The sequence below is a fragment of the Mastomys coucha genome, unplaced genomic scaffold, assembly GCF_008632895.1.
Source record: "Mastomys coucha isolate ucsf_1 unplaced genomic scaffold, UCSF_Mcou_1 pScaffold20, whole genome shotgun sequence".
Taxonomy (NCBI): Eukaryota; Metazoa; Chordata; class Mammalia; order Rodentia; family Muridae; genus Mastomys; species Mastomys coucha.
Window position 1 is genome coordinate 128,274,319 of NW_022196903.1, and position 13,142 is coordinate 128,287,460.

The 13,142-nt window shown below is 46.5% G+C and overlaps 1 protein-coding gene across 4 annotated transcripts in view; it reads left to right on the forward strand.

The window, feature by feature from the left end:
* Bcl2l14 (BCL2 like 14) overlaps positions 1–9,027 on the forward strand; it is a 40,863-nt gene extending 31,836 nt beyond the window's left edge. For all 4 annotated transcript variants that reach the window (XM_031383626.1, XM_031383630.1, XM_031383628.1 and 1 more), the window contains 3 exons: positions 2,148–2,218; positions 4,253–4,519; positions 7,968–9,027. In XM_031383626.1, coding sequence (XP_031239486.1) covers positions 2,148–2,218; positions 4,253–4,519; positions 7,968–8,006 — 377 coding nt within the window. In that variant the 3' untranslated portion in view covers positions 8,007–9,027. The remainder of the gene's footprint in view (positions 1–2,147; positions 2,219–4,252; positions 4,520–7,967) is intronic.
* The last annotated feature ends 4,115 nt before the right edge of the window (positions 9,028–13,142 follow it).

Consider the following 13,142-nt stretch of genomic DNA (forward strand, 5'->3'; position numbering starts at 1 on the left):
GAAAAATGCCTACCAGAAGCAATGTAAGGCAGAAAAAAAAACTATTTTGGCTTAGGATTTCGGAGAGTTGCCTTCGTGGTGGTTGGCCACATACATTTAGGCAGAAGAGCATGGCTGCAGAGTACAGCAGGTGGCAGTTGTTCATTCTGTAGTCAACCAGAAAGCAGCACGTGGCCACTCATACTATATTCCCACAGGCCCGCCCTCAGGGCCCCACTTCCTCCCACCAGGCCCCACCCCCTAAACCTCCACAACCTTCCCAAACAGTGCCAACCACGGAGGACAGGCATTCAAAGCACGAATCCACGGGAAACAATGCATTTTTGATTCTGCAAACCCAAGTCTGATTCAGAAGGTGCTGAAAAAAGTGAGAACTGGGAACCAGATTAAAGCAGTCACTGCCTACACTGTAGCGATTTTCTGAGACTACTGCAGACTCTGGAAGCCTGATGGAAACCATAAAATCAGAGGGAAGAACTGAAGGGAGTTGGTTTCGCCTTCCTTCATTGCTGACCTTCGTCTCAGCTCTCTCTCCTCAGCCCCTAGAAGGGGGTGTAACGATGGTGACAAAGTGGCTCCAGGGTCTGTGGCACGGTGAAGGACAGACAGAGTCCTCTCCACGAAGACATCGTTTAATCTCAGACCCTGAGACAGGGTGTGGATTTTTTTTTCCACTGTCTGCCGTCTACCCGAAACCAAAAAATGCCTCAGAGGCTTTGAGTGGGGAGCCCTCCAAGCACGCTAACAAGAAAGAGCTGGGGCTTTATTGCCGTCCCAAGTGCGCCTGGGAGGTAGAAACTGATATCGTCAGGCAGGCTAAAGCCAAGGCCCTCCTCCCTGCGTGCAGGAGGAATCCAGGACTCCAGTATTGCATCCTTCCCAGAGCGACAGAGCAGGGGCTGTGGAGATTTACTGGCTTGTTTTCTCTCAGGGTTGTGAGTCCAGGTTGTCACTCTCCTCCTCCCTACACCTTCTCGGGCCTTGCTACATAAACTCCCTGGCCTCCCTTGCCTCTAGCCAAGACAAAACTGTGGGCCCCGTAGCTTCAAGAGACCCGGCGGTAAGTCAGAAACTTGATTCCCTCAGTTTCTGGCCGCTCTGTTTGGAGTCTGCTCTGAAGTGCCGATCATTTTCACCGTTATGTTTACTAAGTAGTGAAAGGAGAACCCTCATAGCCCATGCCGACAGCAGCTACGGTTTCATCCAACTGCCATTTCAGCCTGGGGACCTCGGGAATTTTGTTCATTTCATTCCCGTGTATCCCACCTTGTAGAGACATGGAGTAACAGAGTATAAATTGTTGTCACATAAAAAAAAATCAACCAAGTTTAAAAGTAGCATGAAAAAGAAAAGAAAACCACATAGGGGAATAAAATGGGCTTAAGAAAGAGATTAGTCCCCAAATTAGTTCCCAGGAAAATTTTACTCCACATTTGGGCTGTAAATTTGGCTCCATGCTTTCAGACAATGGAAGGATTATAATCAGATTTGGAACTTATGGGCCTGGGAAGTTGGTTCAGCTGGTAAGGTGTTCTCTGTGCTCAGAGCCTGAGTTCAGAACCCCAGCTCCCATATGAAGCTGTGCACAGGGGCACGCATCTAGCCCCTTAGTTCAGCTTAGTGCCAGTTCAGTAAGACCTCCTGTCTCAGAAACTAAGGTAGAAAACCTTCCAATATTGACCCTTGGTCTCCACGTGCACATGGGCATAGACATAGACACACACACACATTTCACATAAGTACCATCTGCTGAGGAATACCCTGAAAACAGGAGAGGAGGGTTGGAGATGTGACTCAGTGGTGGAGCTTTGGCCTAGAAAGCAGGAGGCCCTGGTTTTGACCCCCACTATGTGGGGGAAATAAGAGGGAAATGTCTCCTACGTGGACAGGATTATGTGTTGTGGAACTGAGGCCTTCAACAGTGTTCATACAGTAAATACAGAGGTAAGTTTCTCAGGAAGGAAAGGAAGGACCAGGTAGAGAAAACAAGGCTGGGACGGGAGAAGTCATGAATGGTGGGATTTATCATCTAAGGACTCGAATGCTCGTTCCTTTCTTCATCCCTAACCAAGACACAAGCATTGCCACTGGAAAGAAGCACTTATTATTTTGAAAGAAATAACTGGAATTTTTGTCGTCCCCAACAGATGGAGAGGACCAAATAATAAGCAAGATTGTTGAGCTGCTGAAATACTCGGGGGATCAGTTGGGAAGAGAGGTACGGAGCTCCTTGAGCTGATATGATTCCTGTCTGTGCCTACGCACTAGGGCAGGACAATGGAATTGTGAGCCAGGCTCCAACCCTCGTCCTCTCCGGAGTCCTGGCTTCTACTTGGTCCTAAATTTGATTTCCCTTGGAGTCCACATCTTCATGCTGGCAGCAGCTCAAAAATGAATCACTTTGGAAAACACAAGTAAATCTTCTGGAGCCTCCTTGGAATTCCTGGAAACTAGAAATGCGACTGTGTTATTGTAAGAAGAGACATCGGAAAATGAAAATTTGCCGCATGAGTTTTATCAGCCTCTTTCCCTGTGTAATGAATCTCAGGGGATGCTGGATGTTTGCAATTGCCCAACAGCCTGGACGTGTGTCTCATGGCTGCTCAAAGGCTGGGGTCTTCTCAGAAATCCCCCCAAACAGCTGCTGAACTGTGCCCACTTAAACTTAAACTTAGCAGTTCACCTAAGGAGGCAGTCTAGTGTAACTCAGGGAACCCGTTGAATTGGAGACCCGCCCTTCTCATTAGTGAGACAGCTGTCCTCCGGTGACACCGAAAAGCAAAGTCACAGTGTGGTCAGAAGACATCTTCTATGTCTTGTGCCCATAGATAATCATCCATCTCTTGGGTCTGTCAATCAGGATCTAGCTTACAGATTTTTCTTTTATGGTCAAGACCTGTTGGGAGGCAGTTGAATCCAGAATCAATGTGCATGGGCTTCTAGAGAAGGGAAAGGAAGAATTAAAATGCAGTAGTCTGAGCATGATCACAGCTCTTCCTCCAACAGCCGTGACAGACATGTGCCTAGATCGTGAAAAAAAGGGGGGACAAAGGGCCTAAGGAAGGTGTGGAGTGGAAGCTGAGGGTACCGGGCTAATGAGAAGAGAGCAGAGAGTGTGAGCTTTGGCATCGCTGGCAGGGGTGGGGTGGGTCTCAGAGGAAACAAGAATCTGATAGCATCATTGATACAGAACTCAAGCAGCAGCAGTTCCCAGCCCCTCAGCAGGAGACTCAACCCTCTGCAGCTCACGGCTGCCCCTTGGGAAGGAATGGCTTCATCTGTAGAATTGCCGTTAAATATCAACAGCCAGTGGAGAAAATGAAATGCGGTAGTAGGCATGGTAGCACACATCTATAATCCCACACTTGGGGCTTCAGCCTTAGCCTGAGCTACAGAGGGAGAGCCTGCCTCAAAAACAACAACAAAACAAGAGAAGCATAGGAATCCAAATGAAACGAAAACAGAGAGGAAGAAGCTGGAGGTGAAATCAGTTGGGTTGAATAATGGGAAAGGAATCTGGGTTTTGTTTTGTTTTTTTTTGTTTTTTTTTTTTTTGTTTTTGTTTTTGTACATTTATTTCATGTAGAGATGAAGTAGTATGTGCATGAGCCATGAAACACACATGGAGATCAGAGGGTCTGTGTTCTCCTTCTACAATGGACCTTGGGGGTCTCACTTGGGCTTGGCAGCAAGTACCCACTGAGCCATCTCACAAGCCCCACTCCTTTTATTTTTAGTGGACAAATGGCATGTGGGGAATCTTCCCTGGCTCCACTGTGCCCCCAGGTCTCCTCCTCCTTGTCTAACACTGTACTATCATTATGCTAGTTCAGAGATGAAATCAATAGATATGACAAATGAGATTGCACCAAGAGGATAAGGCAGAGGGTATACCCTAAGACATTGCTAAGTCTTAGACCCCATCCATCACCCTGCCTCTTGTAAAGCACACAGCACTATTCTGCCATTCCCACTAGACTGTGGGCCCCGAGGGTAAGAATGTGAGGCTTACTCAACCATGACACCTGCCCATCTCTGGTGCTTGGGAAGCACCTGTATATTTAGTAAAATTTTCAGTTTGATCCTTATTTGTACCCATGAACGAGACTAACAGAGCAGGTTCACGGCTCTGCTTGGCTCTGTGGGATGTGTTACCAGGTTGACAGTGCAGTCCAAGGTGTGTCTCCTGGTGCTTTGGGGTGCAAGAGTGGCCTTCCCCATGCCTCCTGATTGCTTCTCCTCTCATACACAGATAAAGAAAGATAAGGCTTTGATGAGCAGCTTCCAGGACGGGCTGTCCTACTCAACATTCAGAACCATCACAGACCTATTCCTGAGGGATGTGGACACCAGAGGAGAGTCGGAGGTCAAAGCTCAGGGCTTCAAGGCTGCCCTTGCCATAGATGCCATCGCCAAGCTCACAGCCATCGACAACCACCCAATGAATAGGATGCTGGGCTTCGGGACCAAGTACCTAAGAGAGTACTTCTCCCCCTGGGTCCAGCAGAATGGTGGATGGGTAAGTTAAACCCACAAAGAAAATGAATCCTTTCAGCAAGGCGCCGTGGCACAGATGTGCGTGTGGGAAGCCCAGGCAGGAAGAGTGTGAGCTTGGGAGCAGCCTGGACTACATAGTGAGACCTTAACACACACAAACAGCTTCTCTAATAAGGGACGGATGATAAGATTTTATAAATCTGTAAAGAGGTTCTCAAGTGGCAAGAGACAAGTCCCATCCATTGGAACATACATATTTTTAGCAATGATATTCTCTGTCTACAAATATTTACTGAGCTCCCAGAGTGTGTGTCAGGGGAAGAGGCAAAGGGTTAGAGGAAGCAGGAAATGAGGAGCTGGTGAGACATGTTCCAATGAATGCCATTTCTTTTTCCACTAATTCTGCAGCAGCAGAACTGTGCTGGTCAGATGAGGGCAGGGCACACTGTTCACACCCCTTGATGCTAGAGGATGTAGGCTGATGTCCCCACAGGGATTCGGGCTTATGGTATTCCGGCATTGCTGCTTAGACCTCAACAGGGACATAAGGACACAAACTGGAGAATGAGCAACTGGACTCGCATCTATTTTTGATGAGCTGAGAGCAATCGTAAGAGATTTCTTCCCTCTGTGCCTCAGACTCAGCCCTTCCTCCCTCACTGATCTCTGTTCCCTGAGATCCCCCACAAACTGCCATATTCAAGATTGACATAAGAAGTGACCAACTTGGAAAAGATGGTCTCCCCAGAGCTTTCATTCCCAAGTGGTCTAGGTTAGTCTCAGGAGGAAGGGCCCTCACTCATCATCCTTGGGCTTCTTTCCTACCGTGTTCCAGGGGCCAGCAGAATGCTTGAGTCGACTTTAGGTATGACCAGTGTGTCCCTGGGTCTTCCTCGCAGGCTGGAAAGGGTGGCATACCTCTCCCACTGAGCTAAAAAGCCTGCTGGTGTCCTCAGTGGCACCCCACTTAGCCCAGCCCCCGACCCCTTGCTGCTTCCCACTTCACAGCAGGTTTGAGAACTGGGCAGTGTCCTAACCACCCCCAACTTCAAGCTGCCTGAGTAATTCGGAAAGGATTAGATCCCTCAACAGTATTTCAGTTCCCCCTTCTTCTTCTCAAGAGATCACTGAGTCCTTCTGCCACCTTCCTTTCCTGACCACTGTGAGGGGTCGGGGGTGAGAAGAGGAGTGTGTGTGTGTGTGTGTGTGTGTGTGTGTGTGTGTGTGTGTGTGTGTGTTTGGCATGTGTGAGGCCCTGGGTTCAATCCCCAATATGGGGCAGGGAAGGGAGGGGAGAGGAGAGGAGGGGAAAGAAAGTAAGAGAGGAGGAGAAGGAAACAAGGATAAGAATTGGAGACAAACAGATTGGAGGAGAGAAAGAGAAAGGAGGGAAGGAGGGAAGGAGGAAAGAAGGAAGGAGGGAGGGAAGGAGAGAGGGAAAGAGGGAGGGAGAGAACAAAAGGAACTCAAATCAAATAGACTGATAAAAGTGTTAAGTTGTGGAGGCAGGCACGCAGAGTTTTACAAATCATATATTGAAATAAATGACTTACATCCAGAAGATGTAATGGACTCTTACAATTCCACGATAATAAAAAAAAAAAAAGACAAGTAATTTAATTTTTTTGACGGTGTTTCTCGCGGAGGCTATAGAAATAGTCCAATAAGCAAAAGAGATGACACTTGCTCATTTCAGTCAGGAGATGTAAGTCAAGAAGCTGAAGAACTCTGCCCTCTGGGATGCTTGTGGCAGGGATTATCTATGATGCCGTGGGAACTCGAATCCCCCTGATGACATCACTGCTTGGATTGCAGAACCGTGCAGCCTCTTGGGGGAACAATCCGGCAGTCAACAAATTGTTAAGTAGCGTCACCAGGAGCTGGGTGTGTAGCCCAGTGGTAGAATACACATTCAGCAGGCAAAGGCAGTGAATTTGATCCACTGATCCACTGGCCCCACACAAGATAAAATAAAGCTACCATCTGCACACCTCAGAGACTGAAAACATATTTTCACCCAAAACATGTGCATAAGTGTTCATGGCAGTATTCGTTATTTGCAATAGCCATGAAGCAGAAACAACTGCAATGCCCATCAATAATGGCAGTTAGCAAAAGGGAGCACGCACTACAGGATGGAGTAGGACTGAGCCACAAAAGGGAATAAAGCCCTGTGGACCTTAGGAAACCTTATGCTGGACTGGAGCGATGGCTTGTGGGTTAAGAGCATTTGCTGCCATTTCAGAGGATCCAAGTTTGATTCCCAGCATCCGTGTCAGGCAGCTCATGACTACCTGTAAGGCCAATCCCAGGGTTCTGATGCCTTCTTCTGGCCTCTGTGGGCCCCACACCTATGTGCGCACACTCGCAGACACACGTGCATATACATGATTGAAGAATAAAAGTAAAACTGAAAAAAACTATTATGCTAAGAAGCCAGACAAGAATGCCCCTGGCTATGTGGTTCTATTCATATAAAATGTCCAAAATGAGCACATTCACAGAAACAGAAAGCCCAAGTGAGGGACTGGGGCTGAGCACTAATAGGCATAGGGTTCCTTCGTTCTCGGGTCAGGGGTGATGGCTGTACACTTCTGAAGAGGAAGAGCCATTAAGCTCTGCACTTTAGCAGGGAGAATTTTATGGTATAATTATATTTTTGGTAAATATTTTTTAAAAATGGTTCTAATTCCAGTAATCAGACAAAAGAAGGAGAAGTGAAGGCAAATATTTTAACTATTTAACTTGGCTGCTAGCTAGAGAGAAGAGTCAGTCAGAGGAAGCAGATGAGTCCTTCCGGAGGAATTTGGAGGGAGCTTTTCAGAGATTAGAAATTCATGCAGCTGCTGAAGGGTGTGTGTATGTGTGTGCGCATGAGCATATGTATGTGTCTGTGTATACATATGTGTGTGTCTGTGTGTGCATCATGTATGTGTGTATATGTGTATACATGTATGTGTATGTGTGTGTGCATGTGTGTATGTGGGTGTATCCATGTGTGTCTGTGTGTACATGTGTGCATATGTGTCTGTGTGTATGTTTATGTGTGTATGTGTGTGCATGTGTATGTGTGTATCCATGTGTGTCTGTGTGTGCATGTGTGCATGTGTCTGTGTGTGTATGTGTGTGTATATGTGTGTGTATGTGTCTCTGTGTTTATGTGTATGTCTGTGTATATGTGTAATTTGTGTGTGTGTATATGTATGTTCATGTATGTCTCTGTATACATACATGTACATATATATGTGTATATATGTATGTGAGTGTATGTGTGTATATGTATGTGTCTCTTTAAAAGGGGTCTCAAAGCCTTTGCCTGTTTCATACATCCGCCTGTCAGTCCTGCATGTGTCACAGAGAGCCTTAGCCATGCTTTCTATGCAGATACTCCAAGGATGCCAAGCCACCTTCACCTCAGCAATGAGTCGAACTTGCAGTTTTAAGGATTTTCTCTCCCTTCCTCCTTCTAGGAAAAAATACTTGGGATATCACATGAAGAAGTAGACTGAAATAGCCAAAGACCTGTCACCTAGGGTGTTCCTGGTGCAGTCCTGTGCCACATCATAGACTTTAGGAGAAAATTAAAACACATCCAGCAGACGGAGCCCAAAATGTCTAGAGAACCGTTCTTCTTTTGACTCAAGAGGCATCGAGAGAGGCCTTGCTCTTTCCAGCTCACAGGACTCAGTAGCACGGACTTCACTGAGGGGACTCGAGTCCTCCGCTGAATGTGTGAGGGAGTCCTTAAAGATACGTGATCATTTTACCGCTAAATGTTCAGAACGGAAACCATCCTGCTAGCTACACGAGAGGAAGCATTGGACATGTGTCTGTCAGCCTCGTGGAGGTGAAAGGATAAACTGTGTGCTTACTGTTTAGTCTCTAGTACTATTTGTATCTTACACTGCATCTGGGATACCCTGATAAATGTCTCGTGTCAAGCTTACCTTCAGGAAGACGTCCCTATTCATGTCAAAGAGGACACCTGAGTTTGCTGTTATGTCTGGCTGGGTTAAGTCTTACTGACCCATTCTCTCAAAAAAATACTGTGGTACCTTGACAAACTCCATTTGGTACAAAACCGTCTTCCCAACACCTTCAGGTTTCTTTGTGTGACATACCTACACCCTACCATTGACAGTACATGTCAATGAAATTGAGATCAAGGGCATGTAGGTACCACAAGAAGATACAGAGGTCAAGGGTCAACCTCAGTTGGTAGTCTTCATCTTCCTCTTTGTTTGAAGCAGGGTCTCCCGTGCATTGTTTCCTACCCAGGTTAGATCGCTCATGAGCTGCTGGGGTTCTCTGGTCTCTGCCTCCTACCTCACAGCCACAGCACTAAGGTTACTGGTGTGCGCTGTGACATCCAGCGTTCCAGGTAGAGGCTGTAGACTCAAATAAATACAGGTCCTCACACTTTTGTGGCTAACACTTTCCCCCACAGTGCTACCTCCACAGCCTGGAATACTAGGATCCTTAGAGGTAGCACAATTAGTAATTAGTAAAATAAATAAATTGAAAGATTGCTGGAAAAAGTTGCCTGTAACGCAAGCTTTCAGGAGGCTGAGGTGGGAGGGCCTCAACACGGGGGCCAACCAGACATACATAATGAGTTCAAGACTTTGTCTCAACATTCCGCTTCCAAAAAATGTTTTCTATTAAAATAATAAGTTATCATAGTAGGGCTTCTGTGAAGACCAAATGTGCTAACCTACATAAAGTGCTCAGACTAGTTCTTGGGACCTAGTTAGTAGTAACCGATTACCCCAAGCTCAGCTCAAAGGGCCCCATTCTCTTGAAGCAATTACTGGTTGCTCTTTTTGTATTGATAGTATGCCTGAAAAAAAAGACAAAAAAAAAAACATTTAGGCACACATTTGAGTTTCCAGCACTCAAGTGAGGCTGAGGCAGGAGGATTGCAAGTTCCAAGCTAATCTGGTCTACAGATAATTCAATAAATTTACAGGCTCTTACACATTTTTGCATTGCTGGCACCTAGAATGTAGCCTGAACAGATGGCTCAGCGAGGAAGAAGCCCGACTAACCTGCCTACAGTATGAGGACTGAGTTCCTTGGTTGTCTCCTCTGGGCCTCTAAGATGGAGACACTGACCACCTCGCCCTGTTCTCTGTCTTTTGTCCAGCCAAACAATTCAGTTTCCCAAATGTGTCACGCATCTCTGCACCTTGGGTCCTGAACAACATCCTCTCTACTTGGAATGTGCTTGCCTGCCGGCCTCCTTCCCCCAGTTCTAATCCAAATTTACTCCTTCAACACCCCCCCTCCCGCCCCCTCCCACCCTCCTGCTCCTCCCCCCCCTCCCCGCGTCATTTACTGACTCTCCGTTGGCTGCCGCGGGGCTGTATTTGAATGTCTTTTCTCCCTGGCAATCCAAAGCATTCCCTCGGCAGGGCAGACGTTGAATTTGTGTTGCACCCTGTGAGCTGGCACACGCAGCCTTTCTCAGTGGCTCGGGAGCTCTTTTGTACAGATGCAGTTTGACTTTACACATCTGACACCAGGCATCTCCTTGGCACATGGTTGCAAGCCAGACCCCGGCCTCTCTGCCACAGCTTGTAAATCAGTACGACTGGAGTGTGGCCCAAGATACACGGAGTCATAACAAACTCCACAAGTGATTCCAGAACCATACGCAGCCTCTAGTCAGGATGCTGCGAAAGTAACCAGATCTGATCTCCTGCTTGAGGCTTCAGTTTAATTGCAGACAAAATAAACGAAACGAGGATGGTAGTGGAGACCTGGATGCTGACAGATGAGAAGCTATGCGAGTCCGTGACTGCTTTAGAACGCGGCATGGAAAACATTCTCCGGCTTCACTCCAACAGGGGAACCACCCAAAGTGTCTGCGCAGGAATCCAGGACAGCTGAGGGGGTGTCAGTGTCCAGGGGACGTGGGGAGGAGATTAGCACCCCAAACTGCAGACAGCCCGAGCCTTCGGATGAGCACAGATCAACATGTACAGATGGAAAAAACCACTCAAGGCTTTAGACCCGCCCCTGGAACTACTGAAAAGAGCAGTCTCCAGGGATGCCAGTTTGAAGAATGGGAGGAACACTCAGAATTTCTCCTCAGGGAAATGCTTGCTGCGTGAAGTCCCATTGCCCGTGTAATAGACAGATGTGGGGGCACACACTGGTAATCGCAAAGATGGAGGCGTAGAGACATGAAGGCAGGGTTTGCACACCAGCCAGTCGAGCTGAGTCAGTAAACTCTGAGGGCAGGGAGATAGACCTTATCTTGCAGAATATGGTGGAAATTTACTGATTGAAGAAGACACTTCAACCTCTGGCCTACACACACATGCACATACACACAGATATATACATGCACACGTATCAAAGGCAGAGAGGACGTTTATATGTTGAGAAAATTTGAATGCTCAGGTTGGGAAGATGCCGTACTAAGTAAAAGCGCTTAGCATACCAGCACGAGGACCAGGGTTCAAATCTCTAGAACTACATAAAATTCTGACACATAGCATGAGCATCTGTAATTCTAGTACTCCAATGAGGAGATAAAGTCAGAGTCAAGACAATCTCAGACCCCTCAGGCCAGCCAGCCTGGTGTGTGAAAAGAAAAAACAACTAAGAGACTATATGATGAAAAAAGGTAGAATATAAAGTCTGGCACCCAGGGTTGTTTCTGACCCCCACATGCATGCTATGGCTCACATGCATCTGAATTCACATAAGAAAATGCATATGCACACACACACAACACAATGTACAAACATGAATTAAAATTTTTCAACAGGAGCTCACCAGCTCCTGATGGCTCAGTGGGTAAGAGAACCGACTGCTCTTCTGAAGGTCATGAGTTCAAATCCCAGCAACCACATGGTGGCTTACAACCACCTGTAATGAAATCTGATGCCCTCTTCTGGTGTGTCGGAAGACAACTACAGCGTACCTATTTATAATAATAAATAAATCTTTAAAAAAAATTTTTTTTCAACACATCAAGGCAAGGCACACCTTAAAGCTCAACAGTTGGGAGGCAGAGGCAGGTGAACCTGAGTTCCAGGCCAGCCAGGGCTACACAGACAGACCCTGTCTCAAAAACCAAACAGAAGGGATAAGCTGGGTATAAGAACAGACAGGAGGCTGGGGCTGGAGGGTCTTACACTCAAGGGAATGATGATGATGTGTGTATATATGTGTATATATACACACAACACACATATACACACATTTATTATATATTATATACATATATACACACATATACACACACATAATTATACATCATATACATAGACATAATTATATATTTTATATATGTGTAATGTTATATAATATATATATAACTATTAATCCTTTGAACCCAATTAGCGATGCCCATATGTATAGGTATGTGGCTATCCAGCAACTTTTCCTCTCTTAGCAGCCATCAACTATAGAGTTGGAAACAATAGAAGAATTACTCAAGAAACTAAAAACAGAACTAATGTATATTACAGCAATTATATTATATATCCTGCAGAATTGAAAGCAAAGATCTGAACAGATAACTTTAAACTTTTTTTTACTGGATGTTGCATGTGTGTGTGCAAGGGATTGCCTCAGCACGTATGTGGATATCAGAGACTATCTTTCAGGAGTCAGTTCTTTGCCCTCCGAGGGATCCAGGGATTGACGTCAGTTGGTCAGGCTCGGGCAGCAGGCACTTTCACTGGCTCAGTAATCTTGCTAGCCTCTGAACAGAGACTTTTATTTTATTTTTGCAAGTATGTGTGTGGCATGTGGAGGGGGAGCACGTGCGTGGATGCACACACAAATGCAAGCATGTGTACAGAGGCCAGAGGTTGACATGGAGAATCTGTCTTTTCACTGAGACAGGATCTAACAGTTAAACCCATAGCTCACCAATACAATTTGTCTGACTAGCAAGCCTGGTGTGAGAATTCCCCCATCTGCCCTCTGAGCACTGGAATTACAGGTGAGTCACCCAGCCCGACCAGCATTTCTGTGGGTTCTGAGGATGCAAACTCTGTCCTCAAGCTTGAGTGGTACTGAACTCTGCACGGCTTCAGGGATTGACTTAACCAGGGCAACAAGGGGACGAAGAAAAGGACAGACGCACAGACACACATACAGAAGAGCTGGGATGGGGTACGCTTAGATCATTATAATGGAGGCCACCAAATGCAGCCCTGAACCTCATCGTACTTATTTTATACATCAAAACCAAGGAGGTAGGTTTGGAGCTTACTGCTGAACAAAGAGGCAGGGTTAATTCGTTTTCAGTAGGAGTTCTCTATGGGGAAACAGTCTCAGGCTGCAGCCAGCCATCCAGGAGGAGGAGGCTGTGGCTGATCGTCTCTACACACACTGTCAGCATTCACAGTGGCCATCCCTTCGAGCCTCACGCTGGAAGGCTTTGTCACCCATGGCGTCTGAGGCGTTGGAGTCCTTGACATGGCTGTGTTCATGTCGACAATGCATTCAGTCAAAACATCCACTCTGAACAGCATGGCCGAGTGCTATGCTCACCGAGTCATCTCTCCAGTCCTTGAACAGATATTTTGAAACTACCATTCACAGCAGTGTTATTCCACAACAGCTACGATGCCCAAGCAATCCAATTGCCCTTCAAGAAATGGCTAGATAAACAAGTTTGG